At 41.3% G+C, this 27,375-nt stretch overlaps 1 protein-coding gene across 1 annotated transcript; it reads right to left on the reverse strand.

The window, feature by feature from the left end:
* Nucleotides 1-10,482: 10,482 nt before the first annotated feature.
* LOC139531621 (pinopsin-like) lies at nucleotides 10,483-21,052 on the reverse strand. Its single transcript, XM_071328237.1, has 5 exons — nucleotides 20,311-21,052; nucleotides 18,061-18,249; nucleotides 17,182-17,321; nucleotides 12,329-12,562; nucleotides 10,483-10,990 (listed from the first exon to the last, which is right to left on the reverse strand). Exons 1-5 carry the CDS (start codon nucleotides 20,675-20,677, stop codon nucleotides 10,664-10,666), a joined length of 1,257 nt encoding a protein of 418 aa, XP_071184338.1. The 5' UTR covers nucleotides 20,678-21,052; the 3' UTR covers nucleotides 10,483-10,663.
* Between the last annotated feature and the right edge of the window lie 6,323 nt (nucleotides 21,053-27,375).

Genomic DNA, 27,375 nt, shown 5'->3' on the forward strand with positions numbered 1-27,375 from the left:
AGATCAAACTGATTTTCATATTCTAGTGAATGGCTACACGATTAGAGAGGAATTAGGCCTGAGGTGTGGGTGCGTGTGTGTGTGTGTGTGTTTGTTTGTGTGTATGTGTGTTCATGTGTATGTGAGTGACCACCTGCTGCTCCATGATAAACCTCCTCTCCTCTCCTCCCTTATTCCCTCCTCTCTTCCTTCCTTATTCCCCTCTCCTCCTCCCTCTCTCCTCCACCCCTCCCTTATTCCAATATTTAGATCAAACAGATTTTAAATTTCTAGTGAGTGGCTACACGACTATTAAAAATTAGGCCTGAGGTGTGTGTTTGTATGTGTGTGTGTTTGCGTGTGCGTATGTGTGTTCATGTGTGTGTCAGAGAGTGAGCAGCTGCCTTAGTAGCAACAGATGGTTCAGCTACCTATTCCTGGGGCGATGTGTGTGTGTGTGTGTGTGTGTGTGTGTGTGTGTGTGTGTGTGTGTGTGTGTGTGTGTGTGTGTGTGTGTGTGTGTGTGTGTGTGTGTGTGTGTGTGTGTGTGTGTGTGTGTGTGTGTGTGTGTGTGTGTGTGTGTGTGTGTGTGTGTGTGTGTGTGTGGTGTGTTGACCCTGACCCACTAACATCTCTCAGAAAAAAAGATGAAAGAGCGGAGGTGAGGAGACATGGAGGGAGACGAGAGTGATTAAAGCAATGTCACACAGCTCCATACACATGCTGTGGCCTGTGTGTTTAATCTCTAATTGACACCTAAAACAACTGAGCTCAGCAGCACCGGCTGTTGGCCCACAGCGAGACCGAGAGAGAGACATAGAGAGAGAGAGAGAGAGAGAGAGAGAGAGAGAGAGAGAGAGAGAGAGAGAGAGAGAGAGAGAGAGAGAGAGAGAGAGAGAGAGAGAGAGAGAGAGAGAGAGAGAGAGAGAGAGACAGAGAGAGAGAGAGAGAGAGAGAGACAGAGAGAGGGGGTAGGGTGTGGGAGGTAGGGGGTAGGGGGCGGGAGGTAGGGGGTAGGGGGAAGTCATTTCCGACTGTAGATGTTCAAATACATGTTTATAGATTGTGCTGTTAATTGAACCATTAATCTTGTATGACTCATATCTGCTGTGCATCATCCACTATAGTGTATCTACATTTATTATCATCGCCATGGTGACACTAATAGCCTGTGGTCTTAACTGTCTGACCCATGCTCTAAGTGGTTAAAGGGAAGACCAATAAATGGTTTGTATACATTAATTAAGTCATTTATTCAAGTAATATCACACAACAAACATATCTGTACAGGTCAATTGCTTTATTATCACAGAGATAGAAAATAACATTTAAGCGTTACACGTCTGTATGTCATCTCTATTCAGAGAGAATACAGAGATTACTGCAGGGATGTAGTGGACCGTAGACCCAACTAAACAGGGATGTAGTGGACCGTAAACCCAACTAAACAGGGATGTAGTGGACCGTAGACCCAACTAAACAGGGATGTAGTGGACCGTAAACCCAACTAAACAGGGATGTAGTGGACCGTAAACCCAACTAAATAGGGATGTAGTGGACCGTAAACCCAACTAAACAGGGATGTAGTGGACCGTAAACCCAACTAAACAGGGATGTAGTGGACCGTAGACCCAACTAAACAGGGATGTAGTGGACCGTAGACCCAACTAAACAGGGATGTAGTGGACCGTAAACCCAACTAAACAGGGATGTAGTGGACCGTAAACCCAACTAAACAGGGATGTAGTGGACCGTAGACCCAACTAAACAGGGATGTCGTGGACCGTAGACCCAACTAAACAGGGATGTAGTGGACCGTAGACCCAACTAAACAGGGATGTAGTGGACCGTAGACCCAACTAAACAGGGATGTAGTGGACCGTAAACCCAACTAAACAGGGATGTAGTGGACTGTAGACCCAACTAAACAGGGATGTAGTGGACCGTAAACCCAACTAAACAGGGATGTAGTGGACCGTAGACCCAACTAAACAGGGATGTAGTGGACCGTAGACCCAACTAAACAGGGATGTAGTGGACCGTAACCCAACTAAACAGGGATGTAGTGGACCGTAGACCCAACTAAACAGGGATGTAGTGGACCGTAAACCCAACTAAACAGGGATGTAGTGGACCGTAGACCCAACTAAACAGGGATGTAGTGGACCGTAAACCCAACTAAACAGGGATGTAGTGGACCGTAAACCCAACTAAACAGGGATGTAGTGGACCGTAAACCCAACTAAACAGGGATGTAGTGGACCGTAGACCCAACTAAACAGGGATGTAGTGGACCGTAGACCCAACTAAACAGGGATGTAGTGAACCGTAGACCCAACTAAACAGGGATGTAGTGGACCGTAGACCCAACTAAACAGGGATGTAGTGGACCGTAGACCCAACTAAACAGGGATGTAGTGGACCGTAAACCCAACTAAACAGGGATGTAGTGGACCGTAGACCCAACTAAACAGGGATGTAGTGGACCGTAAACCCAACTAAACAGGGATGTAGTGGACCGTAGACCCAACTAAACAGGGATGTAGTGGACCGTAAACCCAACTAAACAGGGATGTAGTGGACCGTAAACCCAACTAAATAGGGATGTAGTGGACCGTAAACCCAACTAAACAGGGATGTAGTGGACCGTAAACCCAACTAAACAGGGATGTAGTGGACCGTAGACCCAACTAAACAGGGATGTAGTGGACCGTAGACCCAACTAAACAGGGATGTAGTGGACCGTAAACCCAACTAAACAGGGATGTAGTGGACCGTAAACCCAACTAAACAGGGATGTAGTGGACCGTAGACCCAACTAAACAGGGATGTCGTGGACCGTAGACCCAACTAAACAGGGATGTAGTGGACCGTAGACCCAACTAAACAGGGATGTAGTGGACCGTAGACCCAACTAAACAGGGATGTAGTGGACCGTAAACCCAACTAAACAGGGATGTAGTGGACCGTAGACCCAACTAAACAGGGATGTAGTGGACCGTAAACCCAACTAAACAGGGATGTAGTGGACCGTAGACCCAACTAAACAGGGATGTAGTGGACCGTAGACCCAACTAAACAGGGATGTAGTGGACCGTAAACCCAACTAAATAGGGATGTAGTGGACCGTAGACCCAACTAAACAGGGATGTAGTGGACCGTAGACCCAACTAAACAGGGATGTAGTGGACCGTAAACCCAACTAAACAGGGATGTAGTGGACCGTAGACCCAACTAAACAGGGATGTAGTGGACCGTAAACCCAACTAAACAGGGATGTAGTGGACCGTAAACCCAACTAAACAGGGATGTAGTGGACCGTAGACCCAACTAAACAGGGATGTAGTGGACCGTAGACCCAACTAAACAGGGATGTAGTGGACCGTAAACCCAACTAAACAGGGATGTAGTGGACCGTAAACCCAACTAAACAGGGATGTAGTGGACCGTAGACCCAACTAAACAGGGATGTAGTGGACCGTAGACCCAACTAAACAGGGATGTAGTGGACCGTAAACCCAACTAAACAGGGATGTAGTGGACCGTAGACCCAACTAAACAGGGATGTAGTGGACCGTAAACCCAACTAAACAGGGATGTAGTGGACAGTAGACCCAACTAAACAGGGATGTAGTGGACCGTAAACCCAACTAAACAGGGATGTAGTGGACCGTAAACCCAACTAAACAGGGATGTAGTGGACCGTAAACCCAACTAAACAGGGATGTAGTGGACCGTAAACCCAACTAAACAGGGATGTAGTGGACCGTAGACCCAACTAAACAGGGATGTAGTGGACCGTAGACCCAACTAAACAGGGATGTAGTGGACCGTAGACCCAACTAAACAGGGATGTAGTGGACCGTAGACCCAACTAAACAGGGATGTAGTGAACCGTAGACCCAACTAAACAGGGATGTAGTGGACCGTAAACCCAACTAAATAGGGATGTAGTGGACCGTAGACCCAACTAAACAGGGATGTAGTGGACCGTAGACCCAACTAAACAGGGATGTAGTGGACCGTAAACCCAACTAAACAGGGATGTAGTGGACCGTAGACCCAACTAAACAGGGATGTAGTGGACCGTAAACCCAACTAAACAGGGATGTAGTGGACCGTAAACCCAACTAAACAGGGATGTAGTGGACCGTAGACCCAACTAAACAGGGATGTAGTGGACCGTAAACCCAACTAAACAGGGATGTAGTGGACCGTAAACCCAACTAAATAGGGATGTAGTGGACCGTAGACCCAACTAAACAGGGATGTAGTGGACCGTAAACCCAACTAAACAGGGATGTAGTGGACCGTAAACCCAACTAAACAGGGATGTAGTGGACAGTAGACCCAACTAAACAGGGATGTAGTGGACCGTAAACCCAACTAAACAGAGATGTAGTGGACCGTAAACCCAACTAAACAGGGATGTAGTGGACCGTAAACCCAACTAAACAGGGATGTAGTGGACCGTAAACCCAACTAAACAGGGATGTAGTGGACCGTAGACCCAACTAAACAGGGATGTAGTGGACCGTAGACCCAACTAAACAGGGATGTAGTGGACCGTAGACCCAACTAAACAGGGATGTAGTGGACCGTAGACCCAACTAAACAGGGATGTAGTGAACCGTAGACCCAACTAAACAGGGATGTAGTGGACCGTAAACCCAACTAAATAGGGATGTAGTGGACCGTAGACCCAACTAAACAGGGATGTAGTGGACCGTAGACCCAACTAAACAGGGATGTAGTGGACCGTAAACCCAACTAAACAGGGATGTAGTGGACCGTAGACCCAACTAAACAGGGATGTAGTGGACCGTAAACCCAACTAAACAGGGATGTAGTGGACCGTAAACCCAACTAAACAGGGATGTAGTGGACCGTAGACCCAACTAAACAGGGATGTAGTGGACCGTAGACCCAACTAAACAGGGATGTCGTGGACCGTAGACCCAACTAAATAGGGATGTAGTGGACCGTAGACCCAACTAAACAGGGATGTAGTGGACCGTAAACCCAACTAAACAGGGATGTAGTGGACCGTAGACCCAACTAAACAGGGATGTAGTGGACCGTAAACCCAACTAAACAGGGATGTAGTGGACCGTAGACCCAACTAAACAGGGATGTAGTGGACCGTAGACCCAACTAAACAGGGATGTAGTGGACCGTAAACCCAACTAAATAGGGATGTAGTGGACCGTAGACCCAACTAAACAGGGATGTAGTGGACCGTAGACCCAACTAAACAGGGATGTAGTGGACCGTAAACCCAACTAAACAGGGATGTAGTGGACCGTAGACCCAACTAAACAGGGATGTAGTGGACCGTAAACCCAACTAAACAGGGATGTAGTGGACCGTAAACCCAACTAAACAGGGATGTAGTGGACCGTAGACCCAACTAAACAGGGATGTAGTGGACCGTAGACCCAACTAAACAGGGATGTAGTGGACCGTAAACCCAACTAAACTGGGATGTAGTGGACCGTAAACCCAACTAAACTGGGATGTAGTGGACTGTAGACCCAACTAACCACTGGTTATGCAACTTTTAATTTGCTGAATAAAATAGCATTGCTAATATTAGCATTAACGTTGCTCTGAGTCCGTCATCTTGAATGCCGTTCACCTCCACACTCCTGAGTTGATAATAGAGGTCTGTGGGTTCGGCTAGTGAAACCTGCCATAATTATGAAATCACACACACTTTCAAATTCAAACCAGCTTTATTGGCATGTAAAAAGCGGGATAAAACGTTGCTGAGTCAATACACAGTAAGCAGTAATGACAAATATTAACAGTCAAAGATGCTAACAGATAACCAGACGACAAACACACGTCTACTGTATTATCTACTATAGTATCTACTATCTTATCTAATATTATGTACTATAGTATCTACTATATTATGAACTATACTATCTAATATATTATGTACTATACTTCCTACTATATTATCTTCTATATTATGTACTATATTATCTACTTTATTATGTACTATATTATGTACTATAGTATCTACTATATTATGTACTATATTATGTACTATACTATCTACTATATTACCTACTATCTTATCTACTATAGTATCTACTATATTATCTACCATATTATCCCTTATATTATCTACCATATTATCCCTTATATTATCTACTATATTATGTACTTTATTATCTACTATATTATGTACTATATTATGTACTATAGTAGCTACTATATTATGTACTATACTATCTACTATATTACCTACTATCTTATCTACTATAGTATCTACTATATTATCTACCATATTATCCCTTATATTATCTACTATATTATCTACCATATTATCCCTTATATTATCTACCATATTATCCCTTATATTATCTACCTTATTATCTACTATATTATCTACCATATTATCTACCATATTATCTACTATATTATGTACTTTATTATCTACTATATTATGTACTATATTATGTACTATAGTAGCTACTATATTATGTACTATATTACCTACTATCTTATCTACTATAGTATCTACTATATTATCTACCATATTATCCCTTATATTATCTACTATATTATCTACCATATTATCCCTTATATTATCTACTATATTATCTACCATATTATCCCTTATATTATCTACCATATTATCCCTTATATTATCTACTATATTATCTAACTTATTATCTACTATATCATCTACCTTATTATCTACTATATCATCTACTATATTATCTACCTTATCATCTACTATATTATCTACCTTATTATCTACTATATCATCTACCTTATTATCTACTATATCATCTACCTTATTATCTACTATATTATCTAACTTATTATCTACTATATCATCTACCTTATTATCTACTATAGTAGCTACTATATTATGTACTATATTACCTACTATCTTATCTACTATAGTATCTACTATATTATTTTCCATATTATCCCTTATATTATCTACTATATTATCTACCTTATTATCCATTATATTATCTACCTTATTATCTACTATATTATCTACCATATTATCCCTTATTATATACTATATTATCTACCTTATTATATACTATATTATCTACCTTATTATCTACCTTATTATCTACCTTATTATCTATCTTATTATCTACTTTATTATCTACTATATCATCTACTATATTATCTACCTTATTATCTACTATATTATCTACTATATTATCTACCTTATTATCTACTATATTATCTGCTATAGTATCCCTTATATTATCTACTATATTATCTACTATATTATCTACCTTATTATCTACTATATTATCTACCATATTATCTACTATATTATCTACTATATTATCTACTATATTATCTACCATATTATCTACCATATTATCCCTTATATTATCTACTATATTATCTACTATATTATCTACCTTATTATCTACTATATTATCTACCTTATTATCTACTATATTATCTACCATATTATCCCTTATATTATCTACTATATTATCTACCATATTATCCCTTATATTATCTACCATATTATCCCTTATATTATCTACCTTATTGTCCCTTATATTATCTACTATATTATCCCTTATATTATCTACTATATTATCTACCATATTATCCCTTATATTATCTACTATATTATCTACCTTATTATCCCTTATATTATCTACCTTATTATCTACTATATTATCTACCTTATTGTCCCTTATATTATCTACCTTATTATCCCTTATATTATCTACTATATTATCTACCTTATTATCCCTTATATTATCTACCTTATTATCCCTTATATTATCTACTATATTATCTACCTTATTGTCCCTTATATTATCTACTATATTATCCCTTATATTATCTACTATATTATCTACCATATTATCCCTTATATTATCTACTATATTATCTACCTTATTATCCCTTATATTATCTACCTTATTATCTACCTTATTATCTACTATATTATCTACTTAATTATCTTCCTAATTATCTACCATATTATCTACTATATTATCTACTATATTATCTACCATATTATCTCTTATATTATCTACTATATTATCTACCTTATTATCTACTATATTATCTACCTTATTATCTACCTTATTATCTACTATATTATCTACCATATTATCCCTTATATTATCTACTATATTATATACCTTATTGTCCCTTATATTATCTACTATATTATCCCTTATATTATCTACCTTATTATCTACCATATTATCCCTTATATTATCTACTATATTATCCCTTATATTATCTACCTTATTATCTACCATATTATCCCTTATATTATCTACTATATTATCTACCTTATTATCCCTTATATTATCTACCTTATTATCTACCTTATTATCTACTATATTATCTACTTAATTATCTTCCTAATTATCTACCATATTATCTACTATAGTATCTACTATAGTATCTACTATATTATCTATTTTATTATCTACTATATTATCTATTATATTATCTACTATGGTATCTATTATAGTATCTACTATATTAGCTATTATATTATCTACTATAGTATCTACTATATTATCTACTTTATGCCCTGATGGGGCATTTCATGTATTCTCTTCCCTATACTGTAACTCAGTTAATAATGCATGGTTTAATCTGACAGCTGTGAATTCAAATAAGAGAGGAGGGAGAAAGAAAGAGTGGAGGAATATATTTGAAAGAGATGAGGGGCGATAGGGAACGAGAACATTTCCTCGTCTCTTCTCTTCTCTCCTTTCCTCTTCTCCTTTCGTCTCTTCTCTTCTCCTCTCCCCGCTTCTCTTCCCTTCTCCAATCCTCTCTAAGAGGCTGTACAGACAGACTTATCTTCTTCTCTCTGGGATATATATATATGTTTAAACAAACATTTATAATTGCACAAAATGTTACTTCAAATTATATTATTATGAAATGCTTAACACACTGTATCAAATCCCCTTGTGTATCAAATCTTCAATCAGTGCTTCTGTACGAAGCATGGAAACAGGGTCAGAGAGCCCATCAATAATCCTTATATCAACAAAATGCACAGAATATCCTGCTCTTTAGGCAACAAAACATCACCAAAAACCTCATCAAATAATATGTTCTCTGCCAAAAAACACAGTGTCTCTCTGAAATGTTCCTGCATAGCTAAAACACCATTAATTAATGTAGCTAATAGTGAATAAAATAACAAGCTTGCCCTATTTTTGTAGCTTGGTGTAATTTGTTGTTGTGACATAGCTAATGTGTTTTTAATTAAATCCTTTCATGTGCTGGTGTGCTGATTCCCCATCTCTGACTGTAAGGTCTACACCTAGCATGCTAATCATTCATTCAAACCCAAAGCAAATTGTTATTTTTGTCATTGCTAGCATGCTATTTCTCCATTCAAATCCAATACAAACAGCCTAACGCTTGTTTCATTGCTGGCATACTAATTCTCCATTCAAGCCCAATACAAACAGGCTAATGCGTTAATGCTTGTCTTGTTGCTAGCATGCTTACTCTCGAAAACTAATGCTAACATGCTAATCCTTCACTTCAGGTTTAGTCTCGGAAATCCCAGACAAAGGGCAGCAACAGCACTGGGATTAATGACGGATTCTCTTGGTAACCTCAAGAAAAGAAAAAAAAGGAAAACTATCCGGGGAGGGTCCTCTTCAGACAGACAACTCTCCCAACAAATCACGAGGCAGACATGCCAGAACCTCTCGATTCGAAACAAAGTTTGCAGGAAAAACCTTTGCAGTGGTTCTAGTGAAGGTAGTTGATGCAAACTAGCCCCTTGCAAAATGCCCTCATTAAAAAAAAACTCCCTGATCACCATCTTGCTAGCTACCATTTTGTGTCTGGGGGATGTTTACGGTAGAGCAACAAGCGGATAAGGCAGTGACTACGGCCATCCAGGACCTCTATACCAGGCGGTGTCAAACGAAGGCCCTAAAAATGGTCAAAGACTCCAGCAACCCTAGTCATATTTTTCCTAAAACTGCATTGTTGGTTAAGGGCTTGAAAGTAAGCATTTCACTGTAAGGTCTACTACACCTGTTGTATTCAGCGCATGTGACAAATGCAATTTGATTTGATTAGATTTGTAAGAAAGACGAATGGCCCTTTCCTCTATGCCAAACTGATGTTGTATACAAACAGGCATGTTAAGCTTGAACATTGGTACATTGTGGGAGGCAACCCGTCTGTCTTGAGAGACTACTTCAGGCTGAAGTTGCTCATCGCCACAGATCTAGGATCATCTTACCCTGCAACAATGTTCCTGACCTGAGCCATCAGAGAAATCATTTTGTGCTTGAAATACATTTTTTCACCATCATTGATCGAATCAACAATTCATTTACAAATTATTCCACTGGTTACTGTGTGTTTGTGTGTATGTGTGTGTGTGTGTGTGTGTGTGTGTGTGTGTGTGTGTGTGTGTGTGTGTGTGTGTGTGTGTGTGTGTGTGTGTGTGTGTGTGTGTGTGTGTGTGTGTGTGTGATTATAGTAAGACTCCTGGGGACTTTATCCTCACCTCTAACAGATCTGTCAGACTTCTGATCATTCACATTGATAAGAACAAAACCACCTACTGCACAGCTTCAAATGACTACTCCTCAGAGAGACCTCCATCTTACCATGACGTATCTCCTTCTGACTCCTAACGTACATTATGTATTGGGGACACAAAGCCTTTCCCTCTCTATCCATTGTAGTGAGCTATGAGGGTCAGTCTTGGTTTGGCAGTGGGCATTGTTTGGACAGGGGGAGGGATTTGGAGAGGGCGCGTGGTTTGGACCGGGGGGGGGATCTTGGGAGGTGACGGTGGCAGGTCATCCGCTACCACTAAGGAACTGTTGGCAGAGTCAGTCGGAGTGGGAGGGCCTACTGACGCCAAAACAACCGGCACGTCGTGTCCGTTTCCATCGCGAACGGCCCCGAGTGTTTTGGTCGCCGGTGATGGCGCCTTCAAACTGGAGCTTCGGTCAGGAGTAGAACATCTTAGCAAAGCCTTGAAACACCTGTAGAACTACACACACACACACACACACACACACACACACACACACACACACACACACACACACACACACACACACACACACACACACACACACACACACACACACACACACACACACACACACACACACACACACACACACACACACACACACACACACACACACAGTCTTCACATCCTTATCTGCAATTATTCAGCCTTTATCAGCCTGTCATAAGAACTCTGTGTGTGTTGTTGTCTGGTCAGATTATTCTAGATCCCAAAGGGCCATCAGTCAAATGTAATATGATTGGGTCCCATAAGTCAGGGCCTGTCATATCCCTGTTCATATCATCACTGCCACACTCTCTGTCTATATTAGTTTTCATTGGAGATTTCATTGTGCAACACTATACTGAGAGAGAGAGAGAGAGACAGAGAGAGAGGGAGAAGGAGACATGGAGAGAGAGGGTGAGAGAGGGAGAGAGAGAGATGGAGAGATGAGAGAGAGGAGGAGAGGAGAGATGGAGAGAGAGAGGGAGAGATGGAGAGAGAGAGGGAGAGATGGAGAGAGGGGGAGAGAGAAACACATGCACACCAATATTGCATGAACACAGAAATGCACACAAGTAATCACGCATGCACACATTGATTGCTGCATTGAGAACTGATATGAGGGTCAAATCAAAGAGTCAGAGCACATCACAGAGTGTGTTTGGATCGGTGCAAATTATTATATTATGCTAATGCTAGGTATCAAGGGACGGGAGAATTTTCAAATCAAATTCAATCTAGCATTATTGTATCATCCAAGTACACACCCACACCTTTCTCTCTCTCGATCTCTCAACCCCCCCCCCCCACACACACACATGCACGGCCACGCAAAGACACATACACAGTACATACACTAACACGCACAACATACAAGCAGGGTGTATAACACCTGAATAAACATAGTGTACTTAGTATACTTTCCAGTTCCACACGTATACTTGTAGTCTACTACATTTTACCCAGGACAAATCAGACCTCAACGCTGAGACAACGTTATGTGGTGGTTGTGTTGGGATGTAGTATCTGCTGATGAACAACCTGCGTCTCTACATTGTTGTGAATGGGTGCGTGCGATAGGGCACGTTGTCTTTGGTCGCAGGGATACTTTCAAAACACAGGCACTGGTTGCAGGTTATTTTACAGACAACACACACGCTCTCTGTGGCAGTCCGTGCAGCCTTTTAAGTCTTCAGCTCCTCTCAACTAACTGTCACCATGGATACGGCTGGGAGGAACTGAAGACTGACAACGCCACACAGGAGTTCAGGGTGTGTGTGTGTGTGAGAGTGTGTGTGAGAGTGTGTGTACCTGTCTGTTCATATAGATGTATATAACAGGGTTGATGACTGTAGATGTCTTGGCCAGCAGCGAGGGGACTATGGTGACCTCAGGGGTCAAAAGGTTGCGAGGGCCAAATGTCGACAGCAGGGCCGCTACACCGTACGGCAGCCAACACAACAGGTAACACGCGACCATGGTTACCACCATCACCAGCACGCGTTGCTCACGACGACGGGTTACCACCGTGCTCACATTGCTCACCTGGAGGGAAGACACACACACACACACACACACACACACATAGACTTTAACGAACTTGTTAACACATTCTCATTTTAGATAGAAAAACAAGCTAGTTAAAGTCTATACATTAATGAGCCTCAGAAGTCTCCCTAACAACCTCAATCCCCAGGAATCTTCAAATTACTTCATCCTGTACTCTTCTTAAGGAAGATTGTGCGTGCATCCAAGAAAGTAAGTTTTGGGGTTGATGATCGACGACAATTAATGATCTTTAGTTACTCTGTTACATCTGTAGCTGTATTATATAGCACTGTTGCTATTCTGCAGTTTAAATATATTTCAGATACTCCATGTTGTTTACATTGAGTGCCAGTTTCAAATTGATTGCACAAGTATTCATACAGAAGATAGTGTTATTTAGAGATAGTTATTGTATAGCGATTTGGGATCATCAACTAGATTAAGCCATGGGCCAATTATTTATTAAGCAGATGGTCAGGGGGCCGGAACACTACAAATAATTGGCATATTGCATATTGACCGCAAGAAGTCCAAACAGTTACACTATTTTTAATTTTTGTATTTTTTTCCCACCCCCTTTTTTCTCCCCAATTTTCGTGGTATCCAAGTGGTAGTAGTTAGTCTTGTCTCATCGCTGCAACTCCCGTACGGACTCGGGAGAGGCGAAGGTTGAGAGCCTTTCATCCTCCGAAACACATCCCAACCAAGCCGCACTGCTTCTTGACACAATGCCCATCCAACCCGGAAGCCAGCCGCACCAATGTGTCGGAGGAAACACCGTACACCTGGCGACCGTGTCAGCGTGCACTGCGCCCTGCCCGCCACAGGAGTCGCTAGTGTGCGATGAGACAAGGATATCCCTGCCGGCCACACCCTCCCTAACACGGACGACTGGGCCAATTGTGCGCCGCCCCATGAGCCTCCTGGTCGCGGCCGGCTGCGACAGAGCCTGGGCTCGAAACCAGAATCTCTAGTGGCACAGCTAGCACTGCGATGCAGTGCCTTAGATCACTGCGCCACAGATACACTATTTGACAAAAACATAATAATTTCAAACCTTGCTTACATTGGAATACGATCACATATCTCTCTATTATACGTGGGAATACTTTGGAACAGATTTCTGACGCTACAAATTAATTACTTACTTAAAAATTACTTAAAAGTAAAAGTAATTACTTACTTAAAAATTACTTAAAAATCATACAATGTGATTTTCTGTATTTTTGTTTTAGATTCCGTCTCTCACAGTTGAAGTGTACCTATGATAAAAATTACAGACCTCTACATGCTTTGTAAGTAGGAAAACCTGCAAAATCGGCAGTGTATCAAATACTTGTTCTCCCCACTGTATATGAATTTATATATATGAGTAGGCTGATAACCAAAATCATGGACTCAAGATCCATAGGTAAAGCTGTACATTGCAATATGAATGTTCAATGTGTATATTTAGATTTTTTCAAGTCGGACACCATTTTAATCGATCACTAGACCAGAAATAGTTTGAAGTTTACATTTTTCCCCTACTTCCTCATTACGCAGAGGGTAGTTATGGATCATATCACCTCCACCTTACCCGACACCCTTGACCCACTTCAATTTGCATACCGCCCCAATAGATCCACAGACAATGCAATCGCCATCGCACTGCACACTGCCCTATCCCTTCTGGACAGAGGAATACCTATGTAAGAATACTGTTCATGAACTATAGCTGTCACGGCCGTTTAAAGGAGTGGACCAAGGCGCAGCGTGATATGAATCCATTCTTCTATTTATTCAACGAAGAACACTTAACAAACTCACAAAAACAACAAAACGAAACGTGAAGCCAACGTAGTGCTCACAGGCAACTAAACAAGGACAATCACCCACGAAATACTCAAGGAATATGGCTGCCTAAATATGGTTCCCAATCAGAGACAACGATAAACAGCTGCCTCTAATTGAGAACCAATCTAGGCAACCATAGACATACAAAACACCTAGACTCGTAACCACCCCATAAACATACAAAACCCCTAGACAGGACAAAAAACATATATCACCCTTGTCACACCCTGACCTAACCAAAAATAATAAAGAAAACAAATAATACTAAGGTCAGGACGTGACAATAGCTCAGCATTCAACACCATAGTACCTCCAAGCTCATCATTAAGCTCGAGGTAGCAACAGCGCAACAGCGTCTGAAGAAATTCGGCTTTGCCCCTAAGACCCTCACAAACTTTTACAGATGCACAATTGAGAGCATCCTGTCGGGCTGTATGGAACATATGAAGAGACAAAAATCATACATAACAAAGAAAGCTGCATACAAGTTCACAAAACGATCTGTCACACATTCACAACCCTGGTACGGCAACTCCACTGCCCGTAACCACAAGGCTCTCCAGAGGGTGGTGCGGACTGCCCAACGCATCACCGGGAGTACACTGCCTGCCCTCTAGGACACCTACACCACCCGATGTCACCGGAAGGCCAAAAAGATTATCAAGGACATCAACCACCCTAGCCACGGCCTGTACACCCAGCTACCATCCAGAAGGCGAGGTCAGTACAGGTGTATCAAAGCTGGGACCGAGAGACTGAAAAACAGCTTCTATCTCAAGGCCATCAGACTGTTAAATAGCCATCACTAGCAGGCTACCACCCGGTTACTCAACATGAAGAGCCTGCGGCACTCCAGGACTAGGGTTTCATGCCCTAGAGACAGAACTAAATATTGTATGGGAATTTCCATATATCAATGACACTAACAAAAGGGTTGAATTGTTCAGCAACATGTGCAGTAAATGCTAACACAGCTTTGGTGATGAAAGGTACATAATGCATTTATTGTAATCTCTCTATCAGGCGGCTGCATGCTGTGACATGGGCCTGGATGGTGCCACATCTTCAAGCTGCCAGACTGAGGACTGTGGCCTTCAGTTGTACTGGACGCAAGGGTCTTACCTGGAAACAAGATGCACCTGAGCTCTATTCTGAGTCTTATACCAAAGGGTCTAGAGATCCTTGAGATGTTTCTACAACTTCATTGGAGTCCACTTGTGGTAAATTCAATTGATTGGACATGATTTAGAAAGGCACAAACCTGTCTATATAAGGTCGCCCAGTTGACAGTGCATGTCAGAGCAAAAACCAAGCCATGAGGTCGAAGGAGTTGTTTGTAGAGCTCCGAGACAGGATTGTGTCGAGGCACAGATCTGGGGAAGGGTACCAAAAAATGTCTGCAGCATTGAAAGTCCCCAAGAACACAATGGCCTCCATCATTCTTAAACGGAAGAAGCTTGGAACCACCAAGACTCTGAGATATCAGGGGAGAAGGGCCTTGGTCAGGGAGGTGAACAAGAACCCGATGGTCACTCTGACAGAGCTCTAGAGTTCATCTGTGGAGATGGAAAAACCTTCCAGAAGGACAACCATCTCTGCAGTACAGAAACCTGGCACCATCCCTACGGTAAGCATGGTGGTGGCAACATCATGCTGTGGGGATGTTTTTAGTGGCAGAGACTGGGAGACTAGCCAGGATCGATGGAAAGATGAACGGAGCAAAGTACAGAGAGATACTTCATGAAAATCTGCTCCAGAGTGCTCAGGACCTCAGACTGGGGCGAAGGTTCACCTTCCAACAGGACAACGACCCTAAGCACACCAACAAGACAACGCAGGAGTGGCTTCTGGACAAGTCTCTGAATGTCCTTGAGTGGCCCAGCCAGAGCCCAGACTTGAACCCGATCGAACATCTCTGGAGAGACCTGAAAATAGCTGTGCAGCTATGTGAAACATGGCCTTTACATTTTGAACAAGTTCTGTCATACTGAATGCAGCCCAGGCAAATGTAATCGATCATCACGCCATGGCATTGATCAACCAGTGGTGTGTTAGATACCACCCACATACGTTTGCTTGACACCCCTTTATTATCATACTGGAGGAAAAAATACATAAATAAAGAAATAATATATATGAATAAAATTAAAGAATGTGGGATATTTTTTTTAAATGAGTATTTATCTATTTATGTGTGCAATCATTCATCCATGCATTTATTTATCTAATTACGTGTGCATGTATTTATTTATTCATTTAATTCTAATTATGGCAGCTTTGATCCTCCATATCAGAACCACAAGTTCCATTCCTAATGTAAAAGAAGATGATGTCTGTGTGATTACTACATGTGGTGGATGAAGATAATACAAGTCCTGGACTGAGAAGCATCTGTACTGCCTGTCGTGATTCAGAACCTTAACTATCATCATTAAGTCCACAGTGGGTGATGGTATCCAAGCTAAACACTCAGACGGCTAGATGTTCTTTTCAACTAAACTGTCACATCTCTTAACTCTCTAAGCTCTAAACTCTTTTAATAAGCATGGGGAAATAACATTTTTGGTGAGAAGAGAAGGAGAGAAGTGTGTGTCAAAATAGTAGTGGGGTGAGGATTTGACACATACATGGAGAGTATGTGTTCAGCAAGTGGTGGTGCTACCGTTACACAAACCCCAGGCACTTAGTTCTAAACTCCAGGCACTTAGCGCTAAACTCAACTCTCTAAACTGTAAACTGATTGAAGGGTTAGAATAGGTCAGAGGTCGGGGGTTAGTTACCTGTTTGATAGCGCTGAGCAGCTTGCCGTAGCTGTACATTATGACAGAGAAAGGCAGTAACAGACAGAAGGTGAACAGACAGACGATGTAGGAGATGTTGTTGGGTGTCTGGGTCCTCCAGTCCACTGAACAGGTGGTTCCTAGAACACAGTACAACAATACACACTGTCAATATGAATACTGTTACTATGAATACTGTTGCGGTTACTATGAATACTGTTACTATGAATACTTTTACTGTTACTATAAGTACTGCTACTATGAATACTGTTACTGTTACTATGAGTACTGTTTCTGTTACTATGAATACTGTTACTATGAATACTGTTAATATTACTATGAATACTGTTAATGTTACTATGAATGATGTTACTATGACTACTGTTACTATGAATACTGTTTTTGTTACTATGAATACTGTTACTGTTACTATGCATAATGTTACTATGAATACCATTACTGTTACTATGAATACTATTGCTATGAATACTGTTACTGTTGCTATGAATACTGTTACTGTTGCTATGAATACTGTTTGTGTTACTTTGAATACTTTAACTATAAATACTTTTACTATGAACACTGTTACTCCTACTATGAATACTGTTACTATGAAGACTGTAACTATAAATAATGTTACTATGAATACGTTTACTATGAATACTGTTACTAGGTAATAAATACTGTAGTTCCATATGCCAACAGCTTTTCTTTGAATGGAAGACTTCTTATTGCACCTTCACACACACACACACACACACACACACACACACACACACACACACACACACACACACACACACACACACACACACACACACACACACACACACACACACACACACACACACACACACACACACACACACACACACACACCTGGTCCCTCGGGGCCATAGCTGCTCCAGCCCAGCAGCGGGGGCAGTGTCCAGGCCAGGGCGTAGACCCAGGAGAAACACACTCCGGCCACCGCTGTACCGAAGTCAGTACCATCCGCCTGTATCCGACACAGCATGGTACAGCAACGCTCATAGGACAGCACTGCCAGGGAGATCAGAGACACGATACCTGGAACACACGCACAAGTGTCTGGAGAGTAAGAGGGAGATTTAAATCCCCAAATTAATTATTTGTATGTTTAATCACTTTAGGCCACTATTGAAGTTCATTGAGAAAATCTGACTCAAGATCCCGACAAAAGTTCTGATGCAGCTCTGCTGAACATTCAGCCTCATTTACTGCCTTTAAAAAAAACATGGCTGACTTGCTTAAATAAATGTGGTTTCTACTGAAATTTGAGATGTACAAACTACGGCATAAGGGGATGACGAGTGGATAAGAGGCCATCCGTAATTTTGATTAAGACATTAATGAACGAGCTAGGACGGACGTAGTCAATATAACTATTTGTTCAGCACTTTTGAAATGTACAGCGACAGAATTCAGAACATGGGCCGTTCTTACAGTATTCTCCCTGTACACCAAGTCAGTAGAATAAATAAAGGGGGAATATAAGCTGACAATGAAAGCTCTTACAACATTTCAGAACAGTAGGCAAAATTAAGAGGGGGAAAGGGACCAAATTATTAGGGTGAGGCACATTGGCTACTAACAACTTAATTTTATTTAACTAGGTAAGTCAGTTAAGAACAAATAGTTATTTACAATGATGGTCTACACCGGCCAAACAACGCTAGGCCAATTGTGTGCCGTCCTATGGGACTCCCAAACACAGCTGGTTGTGAAACAGCCTGGATTCGAACCAGGGTGTCTGTAGTGACGCCTCAAGCACTGAGATGCAATCCCTCAGACCGCTGCGCCACTCATAACATACACTTAGAATTCATTTCTTAGCTACAGTATACATATCTCCCTGGCATATTACATTATTTTGCAGCAGTATACAAGACATTTTTGGACTCACCTTGTTGTGGTGTGCTCACTTGAACAGGACAGTGGAGTGGCGGTCTTTCGTGGGCAAATTGTGTCATCAAACTTTGTTATAAAAGTCTGGCATTCTCTGGATTTATGCTGCATTCAAAACAACTGGGAACTCGTAAAAAAACAAGGTCGAATCATGATGACGTCAGTGATCTTCAGCTCGAGCTCTAGAGAGAGGCCTAGTTCCCAACTTGCGATTCCGAGTTGGATGACCTTTCAAAAAAACTTCAGAGTTCCCAGTTGTCTTGAACTCACTGAAGTCAGATTTTCAAGTCCTGAGTTTCCAGTTGTTTTGAGCGCGGCAGAAGTCATGCTGGATTGACAGCAGGGCCAATGTTGAATGTTTATCCTTTTAAACTATGAAAAGAGACCCTTAAACCCAGACTCGGGACCCATCCACTGAATAGTAGGCTAGTGATGGCAGTTAGCCACTGATTCCTTCCAAACCACTCATTGTTGAATTTGCGATTTCCAACTTGTTGTTTAATGTTTATGTCCAATGGCCTATGAGCACCGATACATTTTATCTATAATTTCTCTTCATTGTTTATCTTCATATGACAAGGATTATAAAGGATTTGCCAGTAGATTGTCGACTTGATTCATGATGATGACTGCTAGCTTACAAACTAAGATTTTTAAAGTATGATGTTGACATGATCAGATCAGTCCAATCAAAGCTACTGTAGATATAACGTGGTTTGACGTCATTTTCAACTGTGGGCAATGACCTTGAGCTTTCTTGGATTGGCACTACTAATGTAACTCTATGGCAGCACCCATGGGGCTTGAATTTGTGAGCTCTACCCTTACATTTGGCAGTGACTTAGTGTCCCCAAGAGTGACAGAACAGTGAGCCAATCACAGCGCAACTAGAGAACATTACCAACCCCTACGTTCCCGTATTTTCCACCCCACCACCACAGAAAGCACTGAGCTACGCTGAAACACTTGCATTTTGGAGCTGCCTTACTCAAGAAAAAAAAGACCAAGTTTGTATGCGGCTTTATTAACTCCATTGAATTACATTGTTTGCAAACTGATATCAAACACATTTAGTGAATACTTTCATCTGAGCTGCGTTTGTTGGCAAAAGGAAATTATTTCAATTGGTTAAGGTTAGGGTTTGGGGTTGTGGTAGGCTAAGTTTAGTCGATAAATATGGCACACCCACACTAAGCTACTCACCCAAACAGGAGTTGATGAAGCCATACCAGACGCATCCGGCCCTACCGATCAGCCACCTGCCCTGCGTGGCAGCGGCGAAGCTGAACGGTGTTCCGAGCACGCAGACCAGCAGGTCCGAAACACACACACTCAACAGCAGGACGTTGATGGGCGAGCGCAGCGTATGGTACCGGCAGAATAACGTTAACACCAGGAGGTTGTTGAGGAAACCGAATGTACCTATGAACCCCAGACACACTGCCACCACGAGATGTCCCGTAGGACTCAGAGAACCTGAGCCTCCTCCCTGCGTAACCACCGTCTTACCGTCACTGACTCCCCATGGGCAGCTCACGCCGCAGCTCAGACTAACGTTAGACACTATCATACCGGCCCGTTAGTTACTCTACAGGTGGCCGGTGGAGTTTGGAGGAAAGATAATCCATTTGGTTTGGTCTCTCTGTCTCTGTCAGCCCATCACGGGAGGAGCACAAACAGCCGCGTGAAACATTGTAGTGTTTACTCACATCCAACTCTGCTATATGGGCTGGAGAGAGAAAGGACACCACTAAAAAAGTGAATGTCCGTTCGCTGTTAGCTGAAAAACAACATCTCTTCATCAGGTGAAGCAACTCCGAATTCTACTGGGTAGAAACCGCAGTCCTCTCCTGCGCCCCGCTCACCGACTGGCTGCGTAAAGTTCAGTTAACTCTCAGTGAAGGATGTGTGTGTGTTTCCCTCCCCGTGGTCCACCGTGTGTACTCGGAGGTCATCTTGCTCTGCCGGCCACCGGGAGTCTGCTCGCGCTTTTAATTAAAGGTGTGACGTTACATATCCTGATGCAAGAGAGTGTAAGGGAAATGATTGGTTGGGAAAGGGGGCACATGGCAGCATAAGTGGTCATTTAATAATAATAATAATAATAATAATGATGTTTCATTGTCACATACACGAATAGGTGCAGTGCAATATGTTATTTTACAGGGTCAGCCATATTTGTTGAGTAGTATGGTGCCCCTGGAGCAAATTAGGGTTAAGTGTCTTGCTTAAGGGAACATCTACAGATTTTCCACCTTGTCGGCTCAGGTATTCGAACCAGCGACCTTAGTTACTGGCCCAACGCTGATAAGAGAGAAAAGGATATGTCTCTCTTCCTCCTCTGTGTTTTATTCATAAAACTGGTGTTTGTTGTTGATATATCCTTTCAACAAAACAGGAAACTGGAAATGCTTCTCTCCAAACCTGCCATATTCATTCTCCTCTCTAATGAATTGGGGTTCCCACCAACCTGTTGTTCTTCAAAGAAAACATACTGTACCTACATAGACGACAGATACTTGGTCGATGTGATGTAGCCTACACATTTCAGCACATTGGACAGCACCTTTCAGGCAGGAAGTTTGATGGACGTATCAAAGCCAGATTTTTGATTCTCTGAAACAGTGATTTCTGATCCGACTTCCTCTAGTTATTATTATAAGGGAAAAAATGTTGAACAAATTCGGGGGCAATAGAAAGCAGTAGCTAGAGAGATTATTCTGATTGGGTTAGGTCAGCCAATGTAATTCACTGTCAGAGCACTGGGAAATCAATGCTATTGGGCTGGACACACAGAAACGCACAAGCACATGCACACACACACATTTATCAGGGCAGAGTGAGTTGTTATTTTCAAGACTTGTTTTAGCTCCCAAAGCTAATACCCTTTAGCTCAGGGAGTTAACACAGTCTTGTGATGTGCAGATGACCTGGGTTCAAACCATGTACTTCCACATCACATTGCTCTGCTAATATTCAAAGAGAGAGCGCACTCGTCTCTGTGTGTTTTAAGGATGAGGGATCATGGCAAGCTCAAGGTCATAATGATGGAGACTGATTAACTTCTCTGGGATATGTGGGACGCTAGCGCTCGCCAACAGCCAGTGAAATTGCAGGGCGCCAAATTCAAAACAACAGAAATCCCATAATTAAAATTCCTCAAACTTACAATTATTTTACACCATTTTAAAGATAAACTTCTTGTAAATCCAGCCACCGTGTCCGATTTCAAATAGGCTTTACGGCGAAAGCACACCAAACGATTATGTTAGGTCAGCACCTAGTCACAGAAAACCATACAGCCATTTTCCAGCCAAGGAGAGGGCTCAAAAAGTCAGAAATAGCAATTAAATTAATCACTAACCTTTGATGATCTTCATCAGATGGCACTCACAGGACTTCATGTTACACAATAAATGTGTGTTTTGTTCAATAAAGTTAAACTTTATGTCCAAAAACCTCATTTGAAATTGGTGTGTTATGTTCAGAAATGCATTGTCTCAAACAAACATCCGGTGAAAGTGCAGAGAGCCACATCAAATTACAGAAATACTCATAATAAACATTGATAAAAGATACAAGTTTTATGCATGGAAATATAGATAAACTTCTTCTTAATGCAACCGCTGTGTCAGATTTCAAAAAGGCTTTACGGCGAAAGCACACCTTGCGATTATGTTAGGTCAGCGCTAGTCACAGAAATACATACAGCCATTTTCCAAAGAAGGAGAGGTGTAAGAAAAGTCAGAAATAGCGTTATAAATATTCACTTACCTTTGATGATCTTGATCGGAATGCACTCCCAGGAATCCCAGTTCCACAATAAATGTTTGTTTTGTTCGATAAAGTCCATCATTTATGTCCAAATACATCCTTTTTGTTCGCGCGTTTAGTTCACAAATCCAAACTCACGAGGCGCGGGCAAATCCAGGCGAAAGTTCAGACGAAAAGTCCAAAAAGTTATATTACAGTTCGTAGAAACTGTATAGAATCAATCTTTAGGATGTTTTTATCATAAATCTTCAATAATGTTTCAACCGGACAATTCCTTTGTCTTTAGAAATGAAAAGGAACGCAGCTACCTCTCACGGCCGTGCGCATGATTTAGCTCATGGCACTCTGCCAGACACCTGACTCAAACAGCTCTCAATCTCTCCCCCTTCACAGTAGAAGCCTGAAACAAGGTTCTAAAGACAGTTGACATCTAGTGGAAGCCTTAGGAAGTGCAATATGACCCCATAGACACTGTATATTCGATAGGCAATGACTTGAAAAACTACAAACCTCAGATTTCCCACTTCCTGGTTGGATTTTTTTCTCAGGTTATACTCACAGACATCATTCAAACAGTTTTAGAAACTTCAGAGTGTTTTCTATCCAAATATACTAATGATATGCATATTCTAGCTTTTGGACTGAGTAGCAGGCAGTTTACTCTGGGCACCTTTTTATCCAAGCTACTCAATACTGCCCCCCAGTCCCAAAGAAGTTAATGCGTACGGACGCACACACACACACCTCTTCTAGACTGTTGTCTTTGCTGTTCTACCTGGAACTCAGGGTCAGAGATAAAAAGAAAGATCAAATAAAAGAAAGAAAGAGAGAGGGAGGAGACAAAGTGACAGAGAAGGAGAAAAATAAAAAGATCACCAGCTGTTATCATGTTTGTGTTTCTGGTAACATTGTCCTTTAGCTGTCCTGCTAATACAGCACTGTGGAAATAAATGGAGAGAGAAAGAGGGAAGATAGAGAGAGAGAAGGGAGGGAGAGGGGAAGGGAGGGAGAGAGAGGGAGGATATAGAGAGGGGAGGAAGAGAGAGGGAGGATAGAGAGAGAGAGACACAGGCTGGTGAAGGACCTGCATTTACTGTTATTAAGAGTATCTCTCTCTCTCTATCCTCCCTCTCCCCCCTCTCTCTCTCCTCCCTCTCTCTCTCAATTTCATTTCAATTTAAGGGCTTTATTGGCTTGGGAAACATATGTTAACATTGCCAAAGCAAGTGAAGTAGATAATAAACAAAAGTGAAATAAACAATAAAATTAACAGTAAACATTACACTCACAAAATTTCCAAAATAAGAAAGACACATCAGGCATGAGAGGATCTGCACAGAAGAATGGGAAAAACTCCCCAAATACAGGTGTGCCAAGCTTGTAGTGTTCTACCCAAGAAGACTCGAGGCTGTACTCGCTGCCAAGGTGCTTCAACAAAGTACTGAGTAAAGAGTCTGAATACTTATGTAAATGTGCTATTTGAGTTTTTTATTTTTAATACATTTGTAAACATTTCTAAAAACCTGTTTTGGCTTTGTCATTATGGGGTATTGTGTGTAGATTGATGAGGGGGAAAAAACCTATTTAGTCCATTTTAGAATAAGGCTTTAACGTAAAAAATGAAAAAGTCAAGGGGTCTGAATATTTTCTGAATGCACTGTATTTGTCTAATATGCATTTCATACATTTGGCAGGAGGTTAGGAAGTGCAGCTCAGTTTCCACCTCATTTTGTGGGCAGTGTGCACATAGCCTGTCTTCTCTTGAGAGCCTTAAGAGCCAGGTCTGCCTACGGCGACCTTTCTCAATAGCAAGGTTATATATAGTCAAGGATTTCCTTAATTTTGGGTCAATCACTCACAGTGGTCAGGTATTCTGCCACTGTGTACTCTCTGTTGTGGGGCAAGTACCATTCTAGTTTGCTTAGTATTTTGCTTATTTCTTTCCAATGTGTCAAGTAATTATCTTCTTGTTTTCTCTCTCCCTCACTCTCTCCCCCTCTACCCTCCCCTTGTCAAGGGACTGGTTGAGCTGTGAGTGAGTGAGGGCCTGAAGTCAGAGACACATCTGTATCCATTTACACACACCATTACACACATCTATCACAATCACAAACACAAACACTGACACACACACACACACACACACACACACACACACACACACACACACACACACACACACACACACACACACACACACACACACACACACACACACACACACACACACACACACACACACACACACACACACTTAGAGCTGAAGCATCAGAGGACTGTCCCTACTGACAAGGGACAAGTACAAAAAGGTGAGAAATGGAGAGATGAGAGGGACTATTTGGTGGGGAACGTAACAAAATGGGGGCTCGTCTGGGATCTTGTTTCCCATGAGTATAGTGGTCTTTATAAGTCACCTACTCTGAAGCTCTGCCATCCCAGATTAGGAGTGTTCAACATACACTTCTGTGGTAGAGTTTCTGCCACATAAAAAACATGAACTGGCGCACACCCAGAGAAAATTATTTGATGTAGAGGTGCTGACTAACGGCGAAAAAACTATAAGCTATAAAAACAAAGACAGTCACACACTCTATATATAAACTCCCAATAATTTATTGGGTAAATCACCAACGTTTCCGCATCACTGTGCCTTCTTCAGGGTGACTGACATCCACCCAAAGGGGTTATAAGATTGGTGGAAGCATTTTCAAGGTTGCATAAACACACAGGCTAATATTTTTTTTTTTTTTTAAACATGGACTTTAAGTTAAAAAGCATTTGTGGAAAACCCCTACATGGGACATGCTATATAAATGTACGAAGGCGAATCATTATGATATCAAAGTTGCACATGCTGATTTGAAAGCAGTATATAGTTTACACTGCTTTGGTGGAGGAGGAGATCCTCCCGGAGAGGGAGGCTGATGAAGAGTCCCTACGGGTGGTAGAGTACACCTCAACTGCGATTGGTAGAACTAAAGGCAAAATAGTAACGACAGAAATTAGCACTTGAGCACAAGGAAAGGGAACAAGGAAAGTGAGCATGCCATTCGAGTAAGAGATAGATCTGGAAGCACTCTGAATCCAGTCAGGCCGTCCTGCACCCTCAGCAGAGTTTGATCTTGGTCGGAACAGCCGACTTGTACCGCCTTTCAATAAAAAGGAGCTGGATGTATATTTTACTCTGAACGGATTGCCACATCCCTAAAATGGCCACGAGACATTTGTGCTCCAGTGGTCTTGAGAGACGTGGACTGTTAACACCTTTATTTGGCTCTCCCTATTTGATTTCTAGAAAAACAATCCTTTATTTGATCTTCCCTGTTTTCTTTTGTTTTGCTTCCTGTCTTTAAGTTTGGTGTGGGTTTTTCTTTTGTTTGCCTCTTCTTGGGCAAATTTAGTGGGCGCTCAGGGTGGGTGTCTTTTAGGACCCAGTTGTTGTTGTTAGTCAACTTTCAGTGGACACCCCATAAGTGTCTTTCACTTTGTTTTGGTTGTTGTCAGTGATGCTTTGTTAGTTCCTCCTGTTTGAGCGACAATTTTTCATTTTCTTGCTGGGAAACGTAACAAATAAAATCTATGTTTATTGGTCGCGTAAATAGTTTAGCAGATAATATAGCAGGTGCAGCGAAATACTTATGTTACTAGCTCCTAACAATGCAGTAAAATGTCCAACAAGTACACAAACAATCCAGGTATTATTATTATTTTTTTTTACAAGAAATCCAATTAACAACCCAAATTAATCCAAACGCAATATATACGTATATACACCGGATGAGTTTACACAAGATATACTAAGAATGACATGTACAGCAGTAGATAGACTAAGAATGACATGTACAGCAGTATATATACTAAGAATGATATGTACAGCAGTACAGTAGATATTACTAAGAATGATATGTACAGCAGTAGATATACTAAGAATGACATGTACAGCAGTATATATACTAAGAATGATATGTACAGCAGTACAGTAGATATTACTAAGAATGACATGTACAGCAGTAGATAGACTAAGAATGACATGTACAGCAGTATATATACTAAGAATGATATGTACAGCAGTACAGTAGATATTACTAAGAATGATATGTACAGCAGTAGATATACTAAGAATGATACATACAACAGTAGATATACTAAGAATGATATGTACAGCAGTAGATATACTAAGAATGATACGTACAACAGTAGATATACTAAGAATGATATGTACAGCAGTACAGTATATATACTAAGAATGATATGTACAGCAGTAGATATACTAAGAATGATATGTATAGCAGTACAGTAGACATACCAAAAATGATATGTACAGCAGTAGATATACTAAGAATGATATGTACAGCAGTACAGTAGATATACTAATGATATGTACAGCAGTACCCTAGATATACTAAGAATGATATGTACAGCAGTAGATATACCAAGAATGATATGTACAGCAGTACCCTAGATATACTAAGAATGCTATGTACAGCAGTAGAT

The sequence above is a fragment of the Salvelinus alpinus genome, chromosome 10 (assembly GCF_045679555.1).
Source record: "Salvelinus alpinus chromosome 10, SLU_Salpinus.1, whole genome shotgun sequence".
NCBI lineage: Eukaryota > Metazoa > Chordata > Actinopteri > Salmoniformes > Salmonidae > Salvelinus > Salvelinus alpinus.